The 25,898-nt window shown below is 38.9% G+C and overlaps 1 protein-coding gene across 1 annotated transcript in view; it reads left to right on the top strand.

Annotated features, from left to right (window-relative positions):
• The first annotated feature begins 872 nt into the window (after window positions 1–872).
• The window catches only part of LOC126481073 (transmembrane protein 245), a 255,825-nt gene continuing 230,799 nt past the window's right edge, over window positions 873–25,898 (top strand). The window contains exons 1-3 of the mRNA XM_050104559.1: window positions 873–1,515; window positions 1,875–2,103; window positions 16,404–16,465. Coding sequence (XP_049960516.1) covers window positions 979–1,515; window positions 1,875–2,103; window positions 16,404–16,465 — 828 coding nt within the window. The 5' untranslated portion in view covers window positions 873–978. The remainder of the gene's footprint in view (window positions 1,516–1,874; window positions 2,104–16,403; window positions 16,466–25,898) is intronic.

Raw genomic sequence — 25,898 nt, forward strand, 5'->3', positions numbered from 1 at the left:
ATACGTAAGACCACCTCATGATGGAGGTTTATACCTTCGAAACGAGTAGAAGATGTAAATAAACAGTGACTGGAAACAGTAAACACACACGCACACACACATATGTAAGTCCACCTCATGATGGAGGTTTATACCTTCGAAACGAGTTGAAGATATAAATAAACAGTGACTCGAAACAGTAAACTTGTTGTCTTATTTGATGTCAGTAACAGTCATGGTGAAGCCTAACCTAAAATGCTCCCATTTAATAAACATGTGCTCATCTACTGAAGGACATGACATATACGAAATCCTGGTGACAAAGGACCATTTGTATGTTACAGAAATGATGTCACAGACAAGGCGATATACTAATACTGAACATAAAACGCTATATTAATCGAAAATGGATTATTGGTATATGAAATTGTAGCCTATATGGTAAGCTGGAAATGTGAAATCATATTTTTTGATGGTTAGACAATAAAACGTGCTCATATTTTAGATTACCACATATTTGCAGCTGATAATGATTTTAACGTCGACGTAAAATGCACCGTAGCCTAAATGTCTGAATAAGCTCGACATTATTGCAGTGGGATATTAAAGGGTTTCCTACAGGATAAATGCTTCATTGAACTACACGGCAAATTATTTCCTTACAGCGTCGCAACTACTGTCATCACTTATTAAGCTTGTTGTTTAATTTTGTACCCGTACATTCCACTCAGAAGTAATGAAACTGAAATAACTCGGTTGTTAAATGTCCACACTTGTGATACCGGTATCACATTTAAATCTCTTGATACGCTCCATGTGTTGGACGCGAAGTTGAAACATCGTATCACATGTACTCTTATCGTCGGATTGTTGGCTGCACTGTGTGTCACATTTTGTCGCAGTGTGGACAGTGTGTTGTTGCGTCAGGTTTAAATTTAGGAAGTGGGTGTAACTTCGCTCACCGTATGAATCCAAGAGAATAACGCCCTAAGCTTAATCATGTCACAGAATACGTCTAGTGCTGAACTCATTACATCTCCCTTGGATAATGTCTTTAGTTTTTTAGGTGGATTACCCCAGGGCCACGAGAAAGCTCTAAAGCAAGCTCTGTACAATGCCCTTGCCCTATTTTTTCTGTTTGTTTGTTGCATTGCGGGAGTGGCATTGTTTTACGTTTTGGAACCTTTTATCAAACCTTTAATATGGGCTCTTTTATGTGGTTCCGTGCTGCATCCTTTCAAGTATTCCTTGTCTACCGCAATGCAGGGATGGATTGATTCATTGTCAGCTTCGTCAACGCCATTGATAATTGGCATTGTTTTAGCACCTATCAAGATAGTTGATAACTTATCTGAAATAATTGGCGATATTACTGTTAAATACATAAATTACATTGTGGGCTTTTTTGCTAGCGTTTCAATTTTGCTTTTTGTGTACTACTACACTCCAAGTTTTATGGTATGTCTGATTCTTCGTCTTGGATTCTTTGCTAGTCGAGCAGTTTCTTTTATTACAGGATTAGTTAATCAGTATGTGGTGAGTTTTATATCCAGATTACTGGTTTTTTTTCTATGTTGTTATGTGACAATGTTAAGAAGTATCTGCTAGAGCGACTGATTTTTATTTCATTTCAAATTAAAAGGCTTTGTTTTGTTATACAATGGAAACTGGCTGTTTGATTAATTATTGAATAGCATATGTATATGACAGTTAACTTTCATCTGTAGACTTTAATGTTGTATACTATTGTATGTGCCTCAAATATGTTTGAAAGGATATAGACATGATATTGTTGAGAATATGCCTTCGTTCAGTCTGTAGTAATCATTTGGAATGTTGCATTTACTTACATAAACACAGTGTACGAATGTTTAAAATGAATCATTGTTGAACAGGTTTTTGCAGCCATTGCGGGATACATCGTAATGGTGAAAATGTCTTGGAAACGGGAGATAGCACGACAGTTCTGTATGATGTCTTATGGTGTTTGGCTTCTGGTTACGTGCTATGTCTCGGGATTTGCTGGTCCATACAGAGTTGCAGTATTTTTTACCATAGTATTGTTATTACTTATGGGTCTGGCTTATCAAGTAATAAGTGTGCACAGTGCAGTGAAGTCCAGAGGTTAGATTTACTTTACACACTTTACTGTAATAGAGAATTTTAATAGATTTTATGTGATGTGGTACAGACTGAAGATACACATTGTGAGTATTTTTATGTAGGTTATTTTGCATGTTACAAAACGCAATATCTCACAGATGTGTTTTAACTGTGACAACGTATTTAAACAGATATTTAGTGTTGTATAATAATATTATCAGAATGAATATTTTGTACTGTGGCATTGCATTAGCTACATATACAGCTTAAAACTGTGTGCCTGTCTGGGATTTTAACTTGACCCCTCTTGCCAGTGGCCAACATTTTTCCATTTCTAGTGGGTCTCACCTCCAAATAGATTAGCTGTAGCGAACCGTTTTCTATCTTTATTTTTACCCTAGAGTCCCAGGAAGAGGGTTGTTTTAGAAATAATGGATACATATCAGCTGACTGAAGGTACTAGCTAGCCCCTGAGATGAGATGTGGCTGGAAAGCTTGGATGATGTTACTATCTCCTGTGAAAGACAAATGCTTGGGTTTTAGTTTGATTACCAGGAAGTTTCAAAGTGATCTGTGTAGGTAACATACCATCGAAAGCAATATTTCTGAGGATTGCTGCTGTCGTTAGATGACATTGCCACTTACGTTTTAGATCTCAAAGGAATGAAAACAGATAAAGTTTTGGATTCCAGGTGTACTCCATATGATTAATTTCATTGTTACTTTTTTCAAAGAGGAACTTTCGTAGTATGAACTGAAGAAAATAATAACTAAACAACTCAATACATTATAATTGTCCTGAACAGTTTATTATTCAACTTTACTTTGTATGCTTGTATGGTCATGGTTACTGTTACCTGAAGTATCATTATAGAAATAAGTTATGCTATTGTTTTTGTGCTCATGTTTATGGGGATTAAACAATATGAGCATTCTTTACCTCCTGTTGACTGATCATGTGCAAAAGCAAAACTGTCACCTACTTCACTGCAATGCATAACCCTCATTCTTGAAGTGTGCTTGCAGTGGACCAAAGATTGCAACATTGCATTTGGGAACAACAAAACACTCCAACTGTGCTACATGTAATATTGTTGGATCTTAAAAGTTGGCAGTTGCCATAAATGAAAACTAGCAGCTCGAAGTATTCAGACTTCTAGTGGTTCAGACATAGTATCAGTGCCTGTGCGACCCCAATGTTATGTTTCGTAGGATAACTTCATGCCTGTGACACAGGCTGTCAGTAAGAACCTTTTCTTTCTGTTAAGACAGTCTGTCCATGCAAGAGGATCACTTCAATATTTCAGTTTGTCAAGTAAAATTTTGTGATTGACACAGTCAAAAACTGATTTGGCAAGGTCAGAAAATATCTACCCACAGCATAATTATTTTTGTATAGTTTTGCCATCATTTCATTTGTGTGGTACTTTATTGCTTTCTCTGTGAAGAATCCTTCACAAAAGCCAAGTCAAGAGAGGTTTTATTTTTGAAGCTAATGTCTGTTGCTGCAGGCAGTGTTGACACAAATTAATCTAATGCATCTGTATTCAGTTGTTATTGAGAAAGTGCCTTGTTTGCCGCTTCTGTGAGGAAGTACGGTACTGTAATAACAGAATTTGTTGCCCAGTGATTTTAAAGTGTTGCTATTTCTGCCATAACTGTTTTCTTGGGGTTTAGTTTGCTCTGGATCACCAGTTTTGTTTGTTTCTTCTTCAGTAATGTTCAGAATCGTTGTTTCTTTGTTTTTGCAGCGTTTTAGTTGTGAGCGTAGTAATCTACGCGAGATCCAATTTGTTGTTGATAAAAGGCTTGACATTGTAATTCTGTCACAGAAGATACAGGACTTGGGAGAGCAATTGAACAGAATTGATACTGTCTTGAAATGATATTTGATGATGAAACTCTATAAAAGTAACACAAGGGTAATGGGATGTAGTTGCATTAAATCTGGTGAATCTGAGGAAATTAGATTAGGAAAGGAGACACTAAATGTGTTAGGCGAGTTCAGCTGTTTGGGCAGCAAGATACATGATGATAGCTGTAGTAGAGAGGATATAAAATGCAGACTGGGAATAACAAGAAAATGATTTATAAAAAGAGGAAGTCGCCAGCATCTAATATAAATTTAAGTGTTTCGATGTCTTTACTGAACATGTTTGTGTGGAGTGTAGCTTGCATGGATGTGAAATATGGATGATACTGTATAAGAATTATGGTAAACCAAATAATAGAGGGGAAGGTGCTGAATCAAATTGGGGAAGAAAGACATTTATGATACTACGTGACTAAAAGACAGGACCAATTGATACGACACATGGTGAGGCATCAAGGATTTGTCTGTCTGGTAACGAAGACAGTGTGGAGGATAAAAATACAGCAAGTTGTTTTCCAAATGGATGTAAGTTGTAATTAGTTAAGCAGAAATGAGGAGCCTTGCACAGGACTGTCTAACATGGAAAGATGCATCAAACCAGGCGTTGATCTGAAAACCGTAACAACAACAACAACAGCAGACTGAGGGAGGTGGTGCAGTGGTTAGCATACTGGACTTGCATTCGGGAGGATGACAGTTCAAACCCGTGTCTGGCCATCCTGATTTAAGTTTTCTGTGATTTCCCCAAATTGCTTCAGGCAAATGCTGTGATGGTCCATCATAAGGGCATGGCTGACTTCCTTCCCCATCCTTCACTAATGTGACAGGATGGATGACCTCACTGTTTGGTCCCCTCCTCCCAAATCAACAAGCCAACCAACAATAACAGGATAGAGCACTCATGATAATGGAGGTTCAGCTCTTGAATACACCTTATCTTTTGAATTAAGTATAAGTCTTTTGGCCTAGCATAAGGTCATCAAATAATATCATCACATGAAGTTTCAACATATGGATACACCTTGTAGTCTTAGTTTGGTTAAGTCTGTCTAGCGGTTAAGTCTGCATACTCTTTTAAGAGCTGCCTCTATGTGATAATTGAAGCTTATGATAAATCCTTGTAACTAACACCATTACAAGCTTGTGTGTTTCCTGATCCATTACTGTAACCCAGTATTCAAACAGCTGCTCAGCACAATATCCCTTAACCCGAAGGGTGTGGGACTTGAATCCGTTTTTACATACATTGTTGGTCTTCCGTCCAAAGACTGGTTTGATACTGCTCTCTATGCCACTCCCTCCTATGCAAGCCTCTTCACTCCAATGCTGAATTGGTGACCCCTTGTCATCTCAGAATGTGTCCATCAACTGATCCCTTCTTTTAGTCAAGTTGTGCCACATATTTCTTCTCTAACAAATTCTATTCAGTACCTCCTTGTTAGCTACACAATCTATCCATCTAATCTTCAGCATTATTCTGTACACTACATTTCGAAAGCCTCTGTTGTCTTACCTGAACTGTTTATAGTCATGTTTCCCTTCCATACATGATCACATTCTAGACAAATACCTTCAGAAAAGACTCCCTGACACTTAAATCTGTTTAGAAGATTAGACTGCTTCAGCTGTAAGTCCTTTATTGATAAGCACAATCAGTTTTGCAACATTTTAGGTGCATCAGCAAATGCAATCTGTACAAGTCAATAGTCAAAAATTCATGTAGGGTACCAATACGTAACTCAGTGGTCTTATCTTCAAAATGATATATCCAGACTGTGGCTACTCTGGCTAAAAAGTCTGCTGACTTGAATGTGTATTTGATATTAACAAATGTTTAGCTTTTTCACTCACTGCATTTTACCCCTGCTACCTTCAAAATTTCTAGAGAGTATTGCAGTCAGTATTGTCAATAGCTTTCTCTAAGTCTATAAATGTAGGATTTCCTTTCCTTAACCAATCTTTTGAGGGAAGTCCTAGGGTCAGTATTGCGTTGCGTGTTCTTGTATTTCTCTGGAATCCAAACTGATCTTCCCTGATGTTGGCTTCTACCAGTTTTTCCATTGTTCTGTAAAGATTTCGTGTTAGTATTTTGCAACAGTGACTTTTTGAACTATCTCAGCACTGGCCTTCTTTGGAATTGGCATTATTGCAATCTTCTTGGAATCTCACAGTATTTCACCGTCTCATAAATCTTGCACACCAGATGGAATAGTTTTGTCGTGGCTGGCTCTCCCGAGGCTATCGATAGTTTGATTGAATGTTGTCTACTCCATACAAAATACTTATTCACTTTGCATGTTCTACATCGTAACAGTTACCACAAGATTGATCAATGGAACACGTAACTTAACTAACCAACTAACTAACTACTAGCAGGCCTTGTTTTCATGTAGGTCTTTCATTGCTCTGCCAAATTCTTCTCACACTACCGTATCTCCCATCTTGTTCTCATCTACATCCTCTTCCCTTTCTATATACATTGCCTTCTAGTTCATTTCTCTTGGCTACCTCCTTTATATATTCCTTTCGATTTTCAGCATTCCCTTCTTTGCTTTGTACTGGCTTTCCATCCGGGCTCTTGATTTCATGCAGTTGCTTCTCTTTTCTCCAAAGGGCACTTGAATTTTTGTGTAGGCAGCATCTGTCTTTACTCTTGTGAAACATGCTTCTAAATCTTTGCATTTGCCTTCTAGCTGTACCTGCTTAATCATTTTGGAATCTCTCTCCCCCTTGCATTCGGGAGGATGACGGTTCAATCCCGCGTCCGGCCAACCTGATTTAGGTTTTCCGTGATTTCCCTAAATCGCTCCAGGCAAATGCCGGGATGGCTCCTTTCAAAAGGGCACGGCCGACTTCCTTGCCCGTCCTTCCCTAATCCGATGAGACCGATGACCACGCTGTCTGGTCTTCTTCCCCACAACAACCCAACCTCTCTCTCTCTCTCTCTCTCTCTCTCTCTCTCTCTCTCTCTCTCTCTCTCTCCCCCTCAAAAGTCTGTATTCCCTCCCACTTGCTTTATTTGCTGTAAAAATCTGTATCCTACCATTACGTAATCAATCTGAAATCTTCTTGTGTCTCCAGGGCTCTTCTGTGTACATAGCCTTCTTTCATGGTTCTTAAACCAAGTGTTAGTCATGATTAAATTAAGCTCTGTGCAAAGTTCTATCAGTTGGCTTTTTCTTTCATTCCTTTCCCCCAGTCTGTATTGCCCTACTAGTTTTCCACCTCTTCCTTTTCCTACTATCAAATTCCAAGCCCCTCATCACAATCAAATTTTTGTCTCCCTTAAATATCTAAATAATATTATTTATCTCATCATTTATTTCTTCAGTCCCTTTATCATCTGTGGAGTTAGTTGGCAAATAAACTTGTACTACTTGGCAGTTGTGGGATTAGCGTCTATTTTGGGTACGTTAATGTGTTCACCAGCTGTTCGTAGTAGCGTAAGTGCTATTCTGTTATTCATTATTAAACCCACTTCTGCATTACTCGTATGTGACTTTGTTTGTATAACCCTTATTCATCTGACTGGGAGTTCTGTTTCTCCTGCCGTCGATATTCAATAATTCCTACTTTATCTGATTTCAGCTTATCAAGTTCCCTTTTTAAATTTTCTAACCTACCTGCATGATTAAGGGATCTAATGTTAACTCGCTCCGACCTCTATAATATCATGTTTGGTTCTGGTGATGACAACCTCCTGTGTAGTCCCTACCCATAAAACCAAATGGGGGCTATTTTACCCAAGAGGATCCCTTCATGATTTAATCATACAGTGCCTGCTTTCCTTTGGGAGTTACCCCTTGCTTTCAGCTATTCACAATATGGGCACAATAAAATCATTTTGGTTGATTTTACAAGACCAGATCAGATAATCGTCCAGATTGTTGCCCCTTCAACTGCTATAAAGGCTGCGGCACCTCTTCAGGAACCATGTTTGGCCTCGTAGCAGATTCCATCAATTATTCAATTATTGTTGCACGGCTATCTGTATTGCTGAGGTACAAAAGCCACCTCACCAGTGGCAAGGTCCATTGCTAAATATATTTTGCCTTTCATGTTATTGGTTCTGCAGTAATACTGTCCCTCAAAATCACAATAAAAATTTACTGTAGATATTTTAGCATGCAGCTGAATCATCTCTTTCTTTGTTACAAACAAAAATTTTTAATTGTAAACAAGAAAACTGCCATCATCAGTCGTAAGAGGTTTGAAATCATTTATTACTTGGAAGCAATTTCAGTCACTGTGTGACACCGTCAGTGCAAATATTAGTCTTGAAGACTCACGTAATAAAAGCATGTATTAAAACAGCCATGTTGAAGTTGTAAAATGTGCTTTTATTACGTGAGTCATCAATACTGTAATATTTGCACTGGATATCGTCACACAGCGACTGAAATCGCTTTCATGTAATACATGATTTCAAACTTCTTAGAATCGATGATGCCAGTTTTCTTGTTTACAATATTAATATTGCAGTCACTGAGCTCATGATTCCCAATGGAATCCAACCTCAAGACTGATTTTTGAGATCTAGGAGGTAAATAGTCAATCATTGCTCTTGCTCTTCAAATGGTGTGTTAAAGAGCCTCACCCATGAAATCATCTATACTAATGTGAATTGTTGTGTGTAAAATAAGGAAAAAGCAGTCGCTCAGCTATGACGGATCAGTCCATGGAAAACAGTTACATATAACAGAAAACAGCTTTCACACTAGCTGTTGAGCACTTTACGGGATTGTGTGCTAGGGTTTTTGTAGGTGTGAATGTGTGTGCTATTGTAACGAAAAAAGCTAGTGTGAATGCCATTTTCTGTTATATGTTATTGTGCTCCACACAGTTATCTGTTGTTGGTGAGTGGTTGCCTTTTCCTTATTTTATGTACTGCTCCATCGAGGGATAGGAATTGTTGTACTGATGATAATCTTATCACTCTCTTACACTTCTCCAGCTTCTTTTTAGAGCAAAATAATTCCTTTAATTTCAGTTCAAATTCTTGCAAAGTGCTGCAACTTGATTGAAGGAAATATGAGGAGGTTCATTCAAATGAAGCCTGGTCAGAGCGTCTACCTTTGGCCTACACCATCTGTTGGTAGGGAGAATGACGCGTGCATACCATTTGATGTTGCATAGTGCCAGTGGGGTTTCACGCCGAAGAGAAGGTGGTCACACAAGTTATCGTCCACTACTGAACATGCAAGCAAGTAAGCAGGAACAACGAGGAGTTATTCGAGTTTTGGCGGCGGAGGGAGTTGGAGGCCGTGAAATGTAGCGATGGTTGAAGGCTATGTACGGTGAGTACAGTCTGAGTCGTTCAGGTGTTGTGGAATGGTGCAAACGATTCCTTGAGGGGTGTGGGTGGGTCAGTGGAAGACGGTGGTCGTCCTGGACAGGCTCATTGTGTCATCACACTGGAAATGGTTGCAGAAGTGAGTGCTTTAGTCTTGAACAACCGCAGAATCACCTCTAAAACAAGCTATTCATGGACATCGATTCGCAACTGACGAAAAAGTGTGTGACTGGATCCAACAGCAGCCTACTAGCGTCTTCAAGGTTGGAATCGACTGGTTAGTGTCGCATTGGGATAAATGTGCCAATAGTTCTGGTGACTATTTTGGAGTATGTGTACTGTGTATAATTACGTTTTTGAGTTAATAAAATTGGTACCATTACTTTACAATAGTGACCAAGTTTCATTTGTATCCCCCTTGTATAAGTCTTGTGTCCCGTGTGTTGGGAAGTTGTCACTATTACTTCCTTATATTGTGTCTGTAATAGATTTTTCCAGGCAGTTTTCTTTACAACTTACCTGATAAGAGTAATTTATTTGCGCTGAGTGAGTCTCCTCCTGAAAGTTTATCTTGGTTGATTAAGCATTATGCAGACTGCCATGCATACTCATGAATATGAATATTGTTGGTATCAATATTTAGCAGTCCTTTTTTTTCTTATTATCACTCCCTCTTTAGTCCTCATTCTGTAATCTGTTTCCCACCTCACTGTTCCACTTCACCCAATTTTCTTTGTTCATTGCCAACAATTTATGAAATTACTGAACCAGAGCATTTGTATCTTGCTTGCTTCTAGTAAAACTGGTAGTGTGTTGTCAAATGCAACACTCCAAAATCTACTCATTCTCTCTAATCTACTGTGCCAGTTATGCACAACAGCCTTCAAGTCATAGCCAAAACACTTATTTGGTGCACTTCTCTCATCTTCACCCCTAGTTACTTCAAATATTGACAGTCATCACTTGCAGTGTGTTGAAAATTAGTTTAACTGTGGCCATGATGTAAGGCATTGGCTTCAGGAAGGACAGGTTTGCACCAAATTTTGGACTGCATCTAATGAGAGGGTCCACATTGTAAGATTTCGATGTGCCACGATAAGATTGATTGTGCAGCCACACAAAGAATAAGACAGCATTTTTATGACTTCAGTCATGTAACTCCTAGCCAATAAAGAGTTTGTTTAATGACTTAAGTTCACATAATTCATAGCCAGTGTGGGTATTATGATGACTGATAATTCTCTTTTGATTTTCACTTATTTATAATTTTAGCACTGCTCCCAGACCTGTATATGTTCTTGCCCCCAGATGCCGTCTGGATTCCCTCCACATTACGACAGCCTTTACTTTCAGTCCTTCCTACAACTCTCTCCTAACTTACTACCACAGAACATTCACCCTATGATTTCTGTCCTCTCTCCTCTCTCAAGCCTGTGAGGAACATTGACATCATCACTGTCTGCCAATTATGAGCAGGAAAAGGCCACCAAAATTCTTATTTGCTGCCAAAGATGGGTGCTTTCTTTACAAGGAAAGTTAAAATCAGTTCTACTGTCACACTTGGTTGTGGTTATCTCCTCATCGTCTAGAATTTGTCAAGATGCCCATCCCTTCTGAAGATTAATGTCTGAAGTGATGTTCCCACTCTCCAACATCTGGTTTCCAGTAACAATCTGATGCTTGTGACACTGTTAGGCACCAGGCTTACTACAAAATGCTCAGGTCACTGGACTCAGGCAAGTGGGATATCACCTACTAAGTAGATTAACATGGACTTGCAGTGGTTTGAAACTATAGTATGTTCAAGTTAGAAGGCAGTTGCTTGATGTGATCTATGTTGATTGTGTTCTTTGTTTGCATCTCTCACAACAGGCTCAAGTTGTTTTTCTTGTCAACTGGCAAGACTTGGTTATGTTCCACAGTGGGGCACTTGTTTTGCTACTTACTAATCTTTCAAAAAACATTTGTTGTTGTTGTTGTTGTTGTGGTGGTGGTGGTGGTGGTGGTGGTGGTGGTGGTGTCGGAGTGCACTCGCAGCATGCCTCAGGCATGCACGCTGACTTTGGTAGCTTATGTTATTGCCCATGGATTTTTGGGATTCCAGTTTTGTTTTCTGCTCCTTGATTGCTACTGCAATGTAATCTCCACATTTTGTAATGTAACTATGATCTCCTTATTCATACAAAAGGAAAACTGGGTTGTTTTGCAGATTTTCTTCAGGCTGGTAATTTGTCTGCAAAGCATGGAACATTGGAAATGCTAAGGGAAATTCACTTAGCTAGAAACGTCAGGAAAATCACAGTGAACTATGAAAGGCTTGTGGAATTATGAGAGGCTTTAGTGGGTTAATAGAAATAAATATTTTGTGTAATTTTGTTACAAATCACGTAAGAGATTTTGTTTCAGAATGAATTTGTTCTGGAATTGGACAAGAAAGGTGAAAAAGGGCATTGAATTGTTTGTTGCTTGATTTGGCTACTTCTAGCATGCTTTCTGACTGTGGAATATTTGTTATTGTTCATAGGTTCTTGGCCTCCTGACCCATTTCCCACTGCAAGATTTTTAGGTATATGGACTATAATGAACATCTGAGAATTTTATTAATGAAAGATCTCTTGAGAATTTTATGAATGAAAGGCCACTCCAATTGCTTGGATATAGTTTATTTAAGTCCATGATAGGTTTCAGCCTCCACATCGAGGCCATGAAATAGAATAGAATAGAATCTTTATTGTCACATGACATATTATATACAATCATTCGATTGAAACATTGGTGACTTGTCAATGAATAATTCTGTGCCTACCTAAGTATACCTTAAAACAAGATACATTAAGATAAAGCATATGGGTGCTCCCAGAAGCACGTTACAACATAAAAAGATAATTACATGTTAAATTTCTTCCTTTTTCTTAAAATTTCCAGTGGTTTAAAATCATTCTTTTTAAGTATTTTTCATATTTGTTTCTCTAGTTTATAAATATGGAGATACTTCAAAGAGCATATACTTTCATAAAAGTAGTATATATGTATACATCTAGATATTTAGATACACAATCAGACGATACATAGTTTATAAGTATGGACGCATATAAATAGAACATATATCTCCATTAAAAGGGAACATAAGCATACACATAGAATGTAATGTAGAAAAAACAGGAAAACAAAACAATATCTCTTACTTGTCTTCCTTGTTTATAAAATCATCCACACTACAGTAGCATTTGCTTTTTAAATATTTTTCAATGTTTACACCTGTGGGTTCTAGCTTGCAGTCCTTCAACTTTGAACACATTTTATTGCTAAGCTTCAAAGCCACCTAATATGGAGTATTTTCAAATAATGCTAGTCTGTGGCAAGTTTACATGTAATCTTGTTTGTGCCTTGTTTAATAAGCATGTGTAAATGAATTTATGTCAAAAAGATGTGGGTTTTTAACTCAAAGAGAAGTGTTTCATATATAAACATGGAAGGAATTGTCAGTAAGTAAGGCTTGCAAATAAAGGTTTGCATGATTGTCTATTATTTCTTCCAGACATAGCTCTGATAATTTTTTTCTGTAGCTTGAACACACTGAGGAGGCTTCCTTTTTCAACTCCCCAAAAAATTATGCCGTATCTTACAACTGATATGAAATATGCATGATTCACAGTTTTTTAATGGCTAAGTCAGTTTCTTTATTTAGAACCCTCCTTGCATAAACAAAGCTATTTAACTGCTTCAGTAAGCAGTCCACATGATCAGTCCATGACAAGTTTTTATTTATGGTCACTCCCAGAAATTTAACAGAGTCTGCAGTTATCAGTTCTCTGCATTCATAACTTAACTATGTTATATATTCAACAGTTTGTTTGGTCCTGAAGTGTACAATTTGTGTTTTTGTTCGTTTTAGTTTCATAGCATTATTATTTATCCAATTTTCTAGTTCTTGAAGAGTCTGTTTTGTTTTCTGTGCTAATTCTTCAGTGTTTTTGCAGCAGACTACTGCTGTTGAGTCAAGTGCATACAAAATCATATCTGAAGTTACCTTGCGTGGCATGTCATTTATATAATATAAAAATAGTAATGGGTCTAGTATGGACCCCGGGGTCGCCCTTATGTTGTATAATTACCCTCTGACCGAGCGAGGTGGCGCAGTGGTTAGATACTGGACTCGCATTTGGGAGGATGACGGTTCAATCCCGTGTCCGGCCATCCTGATTTAGGTTTTCCATGATTTCCCTAAATCACTCCAGGCAAATGCTGGGATGGTTCCTCTGAAAGGGCACGGCGGACTTCCTTCCCCATCTTTCCCTAATCCGATGAGACCGATGACCTTGCTGTCTGGTCTCCTTCCCCAAAGAACCCAACCCAATTACCCTCTGTTTCCTATTTTTGAGATACGAGTTGAACCAGTTTAAAGGTTTTTTCATGGAAGCCATAAGAAGCTAATTTGAGGAGCAGCTGCGTATGGTTTACCATATCAAATGCCTTACTGAGCTCACCGAAGATACCGGATACACTCTCCTTGTCATCGAGGCATTTGCTTATTTTAGTGATTAGTTCATTAATAGCATGCACAGTGCTTCGGCCCTTCCTAAATCCATACTGATTATTACCAATAATGTTATGTTTTTTTGTTATATTTTTCTAGTTGGTTACACACTACTCGCTCAAATATTTTAGAAATAATTGGTACTGGGTGAAAATTTCCTATCTGCTCTTGTCTGCCCTTTTTGTGCATAGGTGGAACTGCATACTTTAGCCTGTCTGGAAGCAGCCCTCATCAAACGATTGATTTATTATGTGACAGAGTTGGGATGCAATATTATCACATCCTGCCTTTATTATTTTTGTTGGAACTTCATCCCAGCCCACAGATTTGAGATTTTTTTAGGGATTTTATAATGTTAGCCACTTCATAGCAGGATACATGAGTGAATTTGTATTCTACTTATCTGTGCTGCATTATATTGGGACTTTCATGTGAAGAAAGGAGATTGTCAATTTTGTTAGAATTTATGAAATAGCTGTTGACTTCTTTGCAAATGTGTCTGGAGTTTGTGATTATTTCCCCATCGCTTTCTAATTTATGATTAAAACTTTTTGTTTTTTCTGCAGACATTTCACTTCTGACAATTTGCCATGCAGCTTTTGATTTATTTGTGGCATCTGATATGTATTTACTACTTGTCACTTCTTTTGCCTGTTTATCTACTCTACCAAATGTTCTTTTGTATTTGTTTACATAGTTGACAAGCTCTGCAACATGGTTGTTCTTTGCTTCCATGTGCATTTTCCTCTTTCTAGTACTAGAGATCCTGATGCTTTCAGTTATCCATGAGTTCTTTTTACAATTATTGTCACATGCTGTTATGAAGAGGAAGCATCATTGAAAACACTCGTGAATTCTGATACAAAAGCATTGTAGTTTGTGTTTACTGAGTACCGCTAGCTGAAAGACCAGGACGTTTCATTTAGTCTTGATACAAATGTATTCACATTGTGTTGGCTGAATCTCCTGACTCGTTTCACTGTTACTGTTTTATCTAAATTTGGCAATGAGATGAAAAGGGCTGAATGGTAAGATATACCTAATTCTAAGATGAACTTTTCTGTGGAACCATAGTTGATGCTGCTCACTGTATTATCTATACATGTTGCGGAAGATGCTGTTATACTAGTGTACTCACTAAAGTTTAATGTTAAGCTGTTTGTAGATAACATGTCCTTCAGAGAAACAGCAAATCTGACATCAGCTCTTCCATTTATGTTGAAGCAAGCACAAATTATTGCCTTTTTACACAACTTTTCTACCTGCAATCTACACAACAAGATTTCAGATTTGTCTAAAAATGCACATGTAGCTGAGTAGTCAGGGATATGATATATACTAATAATTAATATGCCATTCCAAAAGTTCAATGCAGCAGCTTTCAAATAATAGTTTGTCGTTCAAGCAATTAAAAGTCTGTCTGACTTCAAAGCTTAGTGATTCTTCTACTAGAATGCACTATCCTCCATAATCGTTTTTTCTACAAAAACTTGCTGCTAAATTGTAACCTTAAAGTGAGTTTATAAAGTTTATATTTTCACTTTTGAGCCAGTGCTCGTTTAAACATATAACTTTTACATAACTTGTGTTCTCCAGAAATACTTCTAGTTCATATAGTTTGTTCATCATTCCAACTGGTAGACCGCCTACGTTAAGATGCATTTTGAAGTTATTATGAACTAAATCAAACAGAGAATCATTTAATTGGTCATCAAATGTGGCACCTGAGTGGGCTTTAATTCTAAATTCCATTCTGTTATTGTGTTTCTCGTGGACCAAATTCCATGGCAATTGGTCCACTCTGTTAGTTTCCCTGTGAAGGATCGCCCAGCATAATAACAGGCTTATTTCTGCTTTCATTGCAAGGGAGATCTCTTCAAGAGCATTGCTTATGTTAGAAGCTAGCATCCTTCTACTTTATCTGTTGAGATGTAATCCAAGGCATGTGAAACAGTTTCTTTCATAGTAACTAATATCTATCACCTTAACATTCACAAACTTGGTGCCTGGTTCATTGTGAAATAATCACTAATAAGATTACTTACAATTCAAAAACTGTAACTACATTCAGGTAGTGAAGCAAAATTTTCTATCACATAAAATGAAAATTTGAACTTTTCAGCCTGGAGAGGGACTTGATGTTTGCCCAGTAATCCCGCATTCTCTGGCTTTGTTTCTCCTTTCTCTCCTTTGTCCAAAGGGCGCAAGTCTTTTTACGGGGTGATCTGCCCTGAATCCCCTTTTCTTTTAGTAGCCTTCTGAGAAGTGCTTGGTTTCTAAAGTCAGTTTTAGTTATGTTCAGTTCCTGGATGTCTTTCTTGCTCAGTCTTGTTTGGTCCATCCTTGTGATAAGTCCATAGAAAGTGAGATGTCTTTCCCTTGAATTATTATTATTATTAATTATTTCCTTTTTTTTGGGGGGGGGGGGGGGAGAGTCGGAAGTCTGCGTACCTGATATAGGCAGTGTGTCTTCCCCTGTCTGAACTCACATACTCAGCCAGTTATAGTGGATTGGGATTACCTGCATTTTAACATGTTATGTAATGCTTTAATTAGCTTGATCACTTGTATATTTTGATATCCTGGGTGACCATTTAATGATGCTTTTTCTTTCATAGGTCGTGGAGTCTCCATTGTGGAAGCCATGAAATTAGCATTGGAGAATGTAACTACAGAAAAGGTAAAAAAGAAAATTCGAGCATTGTTTGCCCACTACTTTGTGTCTACTTAATAAATATTGTTGCTGAACACAGCAAGTGCAAGCAGCAATAAGCTGCATAATGTCCCCATCTACAACCAGGCAATACATGTACTGAAGGGCCAAAGCTTAGGTGTGAGAGGTTCGCCATTGAGCAACATACAGAAGTCACAGTACATTATAGTGTAAGGAAGCAGAAATCACAACTCAGGGAGCAGTGTTCCTCATAGCTAACAAAAGAACCCCTTCAAACCCAGAAAGGTGGTGCTGGAGGCTGAGGTAATAATGCAAGGGATCCAAGGCAAAGCCTGGGGGTTTTCCTGCGGCAACAGCAGATGCTAAAGTGGTACTAGTGATGGGAAAACCATCTACTGCATTCTGGTTCTCAGTATCTCAATAGAAACAATGCAACTCATCCTGTTCAAACACCAGGTCCATCCCAGTAGGACGGCGAGATAAGACATAGGCATTGGCATGTTGTGCCATCAGCAGGTAATGGATTTGATAATGATACAGAAGAGGAATAGCGCCCACTGCTGCAAATGATGTACTGTCTTTTCCAGCACAGAAGTTGAAGGGTTAAAAAAGCAACCAGTGGCTTGTGATTCATGATTAAATGGAACTTAAAAACATACAAAAAGACATGAAATTTCTTGAGGGTGAACACTATTGCTGAAGCATCCATTTCAATGTGAGAATACCACTGCTGAGCGGGAGTGAAAGTCTTAGAAATGTTAGCATTCAGACCCATCCACATATTTTTGTGCCAACACCGCACCAAGACTGTGCTGAGAGGCATCTGTAGCCAACACAAGATGCTGAACTGGTTGAAAAATGTCCAGACAGAGATCACATTGAAGCTTAGATTTAAGCATAGTGAATGCCTGGTCAAGCTAGGAACCAGAAAAAAGGTCACATTTTTAAGCCAAAGCGTGTGCAGAGGCTGAGAAACAGATGATGCATGTGGTAAAAACTTGTTTTAGTACACTACTTTACCTAGAAACGCATGCAGTTCCTTAACGGAGGTTGACTGCAGCAAAGCTGCAATTATGTCAGCATGGTGACACAACGGCTTGACCCCTGTGCGAGTAACCTCAAAAAATAGATACTCTGTTGATGGCTGAAAAAGTTGAGATTTTTCACTATTGCACTTGAGACCCGCAGACTGCAAAGCAGAAAACAGCGATTGGAGATTTCTAAGGTGGTCTTCAATGGAAGAACCCAAAACAATGATATTGTCGAGTTAGCTGGTGCAGCTGAGCACAGACGCTGTCGGCTGATAAATTGTGGGCGTGCTAGTAATGCCAAAAAGCAAAGTGTTGATATTGGTATAAACTGAAAGATGTATTGCTAAAAAGAAGATGCCTAGTGCCCTCGTCCAACGAGAAATGGAGGTACGCTTCTGACAAATCAGTCTCGCTAAAGCAGTGCCTGCCTGATAATTTTGCGAGCAACTTGTCAGGGTGGGGCAAAGGGTATGTATTTATCACAGACTGTGCATTAATCAAGACAGTGAAGTCACCACAGAAGTGAAGCTTACCTGTCGACTTCTTAACAGTGACCAGTGGTGTAGCTCATTCCCTGGAAGAAATAGGCCAAATGACATTGAGCAACAACAAACAGTCTAATTCAGCCTTGACAGAGTCGCGCAGTGCGACAGGCACCTGCCATGCCTGGAATAAAACGAGGGTAGACGGACTCTTCCATAGTAATGTGAGCCTGAAAACTGGTAGCACAACCGAGCCCAGGGGAAAACAGAGATGAAAAATTCAGAACAGAGAGTCTCCAGTTGCTGATACGGAACTTGATCAGATAATAAATTTTCCTCATCAGCAATGGAGAAACTGAAAGTGTTAAACACATCTAATCTGAGCATGTCTGTGGTGTGGGATCCACAACAAAGTAAGGGACAGGAGTGTAGAACTGACCTAGGGTTGAAATTTGCTGTTTATTGTAGCTAACAAATTCCGTGATACCTGTGTGGGGAGGGGAGCCCAAGTCCATATACGTTCATGCATTTACTAAAGTCACTCCTGTTCCTGGACCTAATTGCATTTTTAGCACTTTATTAAACACACACATGTCAATAAACAATTTGTTTGGGGAGACAGTCATTGTGGAGATACAGTTTATATCTGTTAGTACTACTGTGTCGGCCCTGTTTGAAGAGGAGTTACACACAGATGCAGTGTGGCCTTCCTTTCGACACTTGCTGCAAACATCGCAACGCTTAGGGCACACAGCACGCTCCTGTTGGATAAAGCTGTGTGGGCAAGACGGAATGGGGGACGCACGACCGCTTTTGTGACATGGCCTGTTGCTGTTGTGGCCATAAGCAATGTTGCCCCATGCGATGCTGTCGAAAGTTGTACTGATGCAATGGTTTCCCCATTGTCTTCAACACCAGGGGTTGACTGAGCCACTTCCGGTAACCCCCCCCCCCACACACACACGGCAATCTGATCGCTTGTGGCCTGTGACACTTCAAAGGACTGTGCTGTATTGAGCACGTCCATAAGTGTCAGATTCTCACACTGGAACCCTTTTTCGTGAACTTCCATATCTGGGTCCATCCAGATGAATGGTATTGTGCACCATGTGATCATTGTAGGATCCGTGATGCGTACGACAACAGCTCAATCTGTGTAATTCTGCAACTCACACTTTGTATGGCTGGTTTGGGCATTTCTGACAATGGTAAAATTTTACACGAGTAGCAATGACATGTGTTCTGTCTCAGTAATAGGTTGAGAGAAGCTTGCTCATGTCATCAAATAACACACTGGTCATGTCTTGTGAAGGCGCAAGGCACAACACTGATAAATGCACAGCAAAAGTCAGGAAAGAAAGAAAGAAAGAAAGCTCCACACAGGTTTGCATCATCCCCATGAAAAACATGAAAATGTTAGTTAACCATGTCTCATAGGAATCCAAGTCTTCAGCCAATTCATCATATGCTGGTAAGGGCGACAGTTGCGGTGACAAGAGAGTAACCTGCATAACACACAGGTCCCACTTGAATGAGAGTGGTGGCTAGGGCTTGCTGCTGTTCTGCAAAATCTTGCTGCTGGACATTGAGATGTTTGAGTATTTCTTCTATCGAGATGTTTGTCAGGTGACGCAGCACTGACACTAATGTGCAGAGAAAACATGACACTCACTTATTGGAATGTTTGGTATAGCAAGAACAAACACAATCTATGGAACATAGTACTTTATAGAGCAACACGTAAGATACAGGTTGTGTGTAGCACTGAACAGTTATATGGTACACAGTAGGCCAAGCACTCATTTGTGATCGCGTAAATAATACCGTTTCTATTGTGGCTCACCTGAACGTGCCGGGAGGTGACCCAGGTGGCCTCTATGAGCGGGACTGTGAACTGTATGAATGCTCAATCTCTGAAATCAAGTGCATCATGAGTGAAGATGCATCAATGAAAGAGGGTGTAAAAATGGAAGAGAGCTGGAGTCACTGGAAGATTTCAGAGTGACTGTTCGTCTGTAAGACAGAGCTTTGGAAACCAGATTTTAAAATGTATAAATGTTGTGGTTGCGTCAAATAAGAGTTAAGCTGGAGATTTTGAAGATTGTTACTGTTTTCAAAAGAAGACAAACCCACATCATTCCTCCCATTTACGAAACGTCTGAATACAAATTTGTTCATGTATTATGTAATTATGGTGTTAGGCGAACTTTCTGACCTATGAAGAAAATTTCGAATTTGCTGCATCCAGTGAAAGACAGCTTGAATTTGAGAGTACCTGTTGCAATGCGAATGCTGCGAAAATTATATAGGGCAGACAGTTTGCAGCATAGTCCTATACTGCACTGAAAATAGATAGCACATAAAGTATAGAAACCTTGAGAAATCAGTGATAGTGGAAAATATAGCTTTATGTAGGGGCACAAGATCAGTTTGAGGAAATGAAGGTCTTCTCTCATCCATCAACCTTCTGGGATTCTGTTATAAAATAAGCAATAGAATTTTGCAAGTGCAGTAATAATTTTGATAGAGATGAATGTTGTTATAGTAGTTGTGCCTGGAGATGAGCATTTGAGATGAAGCATCTTCAGAAAAATAGAATCAAAAATTTTAATTCATAAAATGATAGGCAGTGCTGGTGTTGATCTATCCCCTTCAATTGTGCCTGGTGGGGGAAGCGAGGTATACTGCTCCATTGTTAGATTGAAGTTACGTCATCTGACCGCTTGAATACCAATAAGCACTCTTTGCTCCTAGATGGTAATCTGATGAAGATGATTGTGATGCGCAGGCACTTTCACAGCTTTGCATTTAGTATGTATATATACACACTTGAGAAAGAGTGTAATAATTCCAATTCCAAAGAAGGCAGGAGATGACAGATGCGATTACTGCCGATCTATTAGTTTAATAAGTCATAGTTGCAAAATATTAACGCAAATTATTTACAGAAGAATGGGAAAACTGATAGAATCTGACCTCAAGGATGAACAGTCGGGATTCTAAAGAAATGTAGGAACACACAAGGCAATACTGATACTACAACTTATCCTAGAAGAAAGGTTGAAGAAAAGCAAATCTATAGTTATAAAATTTGTAGATTTAGAGCAAGCTTTTGACAGTGTTGACTGGACTACACTCTTAGAAAATTTGAAGTTAACAGGGATAAAATAGGAGTAACAGACGTGAGAGGAAAGTAGTGTTTGAGGAAGGAGTGAGATAGCATTGTAGTGCATCCCCACTGATATTTAGTCTGTACATTGAGCAAACTGATAAGGAAAGCAGGAGGATTTTTGAGAGTGGATTAAAATTCAGAGAGAAAACTTTTAAGTTTCGATGATGACGTAGTTTTGTTAGAGACAATAGAGGTGTTGGAAGAATAGTTGAATAGAATGGATGTTGTCTTGAAAAGATACTATAAGATACATATTAACAAAAAGTACAATAAAGGTAATGTAATGTTGTTGAATTAAATCAAATGATGCAGAGGGAATTACAATAGGAAATGAGACATTAAAAGTAGTAGGTGAGTTCAGCTATTTGGGAAGCTAAATAACTGATGATGCCCAAAGTGGAGAGAATGTAAATTGCAGACTGACAATAACAAGAAAACATGGAATATAAATTTGAGTGTTAGGCAGTCTTATCTGGAGGTATTTGTCTGGAGTGTAGCCGTGTACGGAAATGTTACATGAAGGATAAGCAGTTCAAGCAAGAAGAGAATAGCTTTTGAACAAGGTGCTGTGTAGATTAAGTTGGGTGATTGAGTAACAAATGAGGAGATACTGAATTGAATTGGGGGGAAAAAGAAAGCTTATGGCACAACTTGACTGAACTAGTTGATACGACGCATCCTGAGTCATCAGGTAATTGCCAGTTTGATGAAAGGAAGTGTGTGGGGGAGGGGGGAGTCCAGTGCTTGAATACAGTGAGTGAGTTCAAATTGATAGGTTGATAGCTATGCAGAGATGAAGAGGCTTGCACAGGATAAATTATCATGGAGAGCTGTATTGAACCATTCTTCAAACTGAACACAATATTGAGAGAAAATAGATTATAATTAGGCAAAAGAGTAAAATTACTTAAACTGGGTATTACACAATTGACAATTCAGAAGTCGTGAACAAAATTATAGATTGTGGCATTGAGGATGATTTCCTATTGTGTCTGGGAGTCATAAATTTTGAGAAAGCTTTTGCCTCAGTTTTAATTAGATATGTACCTAGACTGGTGAAACAAATGAGGCATATGTGTTATTGGAATGTATCACCTCTGGTCAAGGGGTAGTGTCTTTGATTAGTAATCAAAATGTTCTTGGTCCCAGATTTGAAGCCCACCACTGTTTAAATTTTGAATAAAAATCATCAGCAGTGGTGACTGAAGACTTCTGGCATAAGAAGTCATCCTCATTCTTCCAATGGCTTTGTCAAAGAGAGTGGAGGAATAGGCAGAGGTTCAGGGCACATGGTGTGGGAAACTGCCCTTAAAAGGCGGAAGAATCAGATCAACAGCATGAGATTGTAGTAGTCAGTAGAAACCACTGCATTAAAGACACAGAATATGGATGCATAGGACATGTGACCTGTAATTGGAAAAAGTGCCATGATTTCGCCATTGGCAGAAGATTCTGGACTAGTCCCCAATTTGTATCGCTGGGAGGGGATGGTGACCATGAGAAAAAGATTGAATAACCAATGAAAGGATAACATTCTATGAGTCGGTTCATGGAATGTAAGGAGTCTTAAACGTGATAGGGAACCTAGATAATCTGAAAAGGAAAATGGTAAGGCTCAAATGGTGGGCATCAGTGAAGTGAAATGTAAATAAGACAAGGATTTATGGTCAGATGAGCATAGGGTAATATCATCAGCAGCAGAAAATAGTATAAAAGGAGTAGGATTTGTTATGAACAGGAATGTATTTCGGAGAGTAATCTACTGCAAATAGTTCTGTGATAGGGTTGTTCTTATCAGAATCGACAAAAAACCAACGCCGACACCATAAGGTCATGTATATGTGCTGAAGTCACAAACTGAAGATCTGCAAGATAAAGTATATGGGGATATTGAATGGGTAATGCAGTGTGTAAAGGGAGATGAAAATTTAGTAGTTGTGGGGGATTGGAATGCAGTTGTAGGGGAAGGAGTAAAAAATAGGTTACGGGTGAGTATGGCTTGGTAGTAGGAATGAGAGAGGAGAAAGACTAATGAAGCTCTGCAATAGATTTCAGCTGGTAACAGCAAATACTCTGTTCAAGAATCACAAGAGGAAGAGGTGTATTTGGAGGAGGTCAGGAGATACGGGAAGATTTCAGTTAAATTACATCACGGTCTGGCAGAGTTTTTGAAATCAGCAGACATAGACTGACATAAAAATTTAGTAGTAATGAAGATTGGGCTGGTAGTCAGGAAGAATAATTGTGGGAAGAAATGGGATATGAAAGCATAACAAATGAAGAGATTGGCTTGAAGGTTTCTAAGACTGTCAGTGTTGTGACAATGACCAGCTAAATTGACAGTTCAGTTGAAAAGGAATGGACATCTTTGGAAATGGCAGTCATAGAAGTTGGAATGAAAAACATATGGACTAGAAGGTAACTGTGATGAAACCATGGATGACAGAAGAAATACTTCAGTTGTCCAATGAAAGAAGGAAGTACAAAAATGTTCAGGAAGATTCAGGAGTAGGCAAATACAAGTCACTTAGGATTGAAATAAATAGGAAGTGCAGGGAAGCTAATGTGGAATGGTTGTATGAAAAATGGGAAGAAATTGAAAAAGAAATGATTGTCAGAAGGACTGACTTGGCATACAGAAAAGTGAAAACAATCTTCTGTGAAATTAAAAGCAAGAGCGATAACATCAAGAATGCAATGGGAATTCCAGTGTTAAATGCAGAGGTGAGAGCGAATAGGTGGAAGGAGTACATTGATGGCTTCTATGAGGGGTGAACTGGTCAGATGATGTGATTGGGGGGGGGGGGGGGGGGGGACTGGAACTGATAGGAAAGAGATAGGGGATCCAGTATTAGAATCAGAATTTAAAAGAGCTTTGGAAGACTCAAGGTCAAATAAGGCAGAAGGTATGGGTAACATTCATCAGAATTTTTAAAATATTTTGGGGACTGGCAACAAAACAACTATTCTCATTGGTGTGTGGAATGTCTGAGTCTGGCGATAGACCATCAGACCGTTGGGGAAAAAAATCATCCACACAATTCCGAAGATAGCAAGAACTGACAAGTGCGAGAATTATCCCACAAGCAGCTTAACAGCTCATGCATCCAAGTTGCTGACAAGTGTAATATACAGAAGAATCGAAATGAAAATTGAGGGTTCGTTGGATGATGATCAGTTCGGTTTTAGGAAAAGTAAAGGCACAAGAGAGGCGGTTCTGATATTGTGGTTCATAATAGAAGCAAGACTGAAGAAAAATTCAAGACATGTTTATGGGATTTGTCGATCTGGAAAAAGCGTTCAACAATCTCAAATGGTGCTAGATGTTCGAATTCTGAGGAAAATGGGGGTGAGCTATAGCAAAAGACAGTTGGTATACGTCTACATCTTCTTCAATACCATGCAAACCACTGTGAGGTGCATGACAGAGGGCACATCCAATTGGACCAGTTATCAGGATTTCTTCCTGTTCCATTCACATATGGAGCATGGGAAGAATGATTCTTTGAAAGCTTATATGCTTGCAGTAATTATTCTAATCTTATCCTCATGATCCCTATGTGAGCAGTACGTAGGGGGTTGTTGTATATTCCTCGAGTGGTCATTTAATGAACTTTCTCAGGATAAGTTTATGTTTATCTTCAAGAGTCTTCTAATTCAGTTCCTTCAGTATCTCTGTGATGCACTTCCATGGATTAAACAAACCTGTGACCAGTCATACTGTCCTTCTCTGTATACATTCAGTATCCCCTGTTAGCCCTATCTGGTATGGGTCCCACACACTTAAGCAATATTCTAGAACTGAGAGCACGAGTGATGTGTAAGCAATCTTCTTTATAGACTGATTGCACTTCCCCAGTATTCTACGAATAAACCAAAGTCTACCACCTGCTTTACCCACGACTGAACCAATGTGATAGTACCATTTCACATCCCTACAAAGTATTATATACAGATATTTGTATAAGTTGGCTGATTTCAACAGTGACTCGTTGATATTATAGTCATAGAATACTGTGTTTCTCTGTTCTGTGAAGTGCAAAATTTTAAATTTCTGAACATTTAGAGAAAGTTGCCAATCTCTGCACCATTTTGAAATCTTATCAAGCTCTGACTGAATATATATGCAGCTTATTTCATATAGTACTATATTATAGATAACTGCATCATCTGCAAAGAGCCTGATTTTACTATGAATATTGTCTGCTAGGTAATTAATACACAACATGAACAGCAAAGGTCCCAACACACTTCCCTGGGGCAAAACTGAAGCTATATCTAATGATGAATCTCCATCCAAGATATGATGCTGTGTCCTACAGGTTTCAGCCAGCTTTCTGGTACCTAGTGTTATGAGCTTCACTGCTTTTCATGAGCCCTTCAAACTCTGGCACTTTGTTGTGAATGGTTTGGCAGTTCCCATTAGCATTTTAATACTCTCACCTGTGGGAGGCATTTCTTTCAATCTTATACTGATAATTCTGTGTTTCATACAGCTATTGTTACCTGGATTGGATGGAGAGTCGCCTAATGTAAATAATCCTTGTGTGCACCTCACACACACACACACAGTCGGCTACCTGAGTAGCAGCCTCTAATGTGTAATGCACACCTGACCTATTTAGGGGGCCTTACAGTTCTCAACCCTATGGCGCAAGTCCAGGAAGTCACAACCTGGCTTGTCACAGAACCTTCGAAGTCTCTTGTTCAGTCCTTCCACTTGACTCAGAACCAAAGGGCCACAATCAGTTCTG

This window comes from Schistocerca serialis, chromosome 5 (assembly GCF_023864345.2).
Source record: "Schistocerca serialis cubense isolate TAMUIC-IGC-003099 chromosome 5, iqSchSeri2.2, whole genome shotgun sequence".
In the NCBI taxonomy this organism is placed as follows: Eukaryota; Metazoa; Arthropoda; class Insecta; order Orthoptera; family Acrididae; genus Schistocerca; species Schistocerca serialis.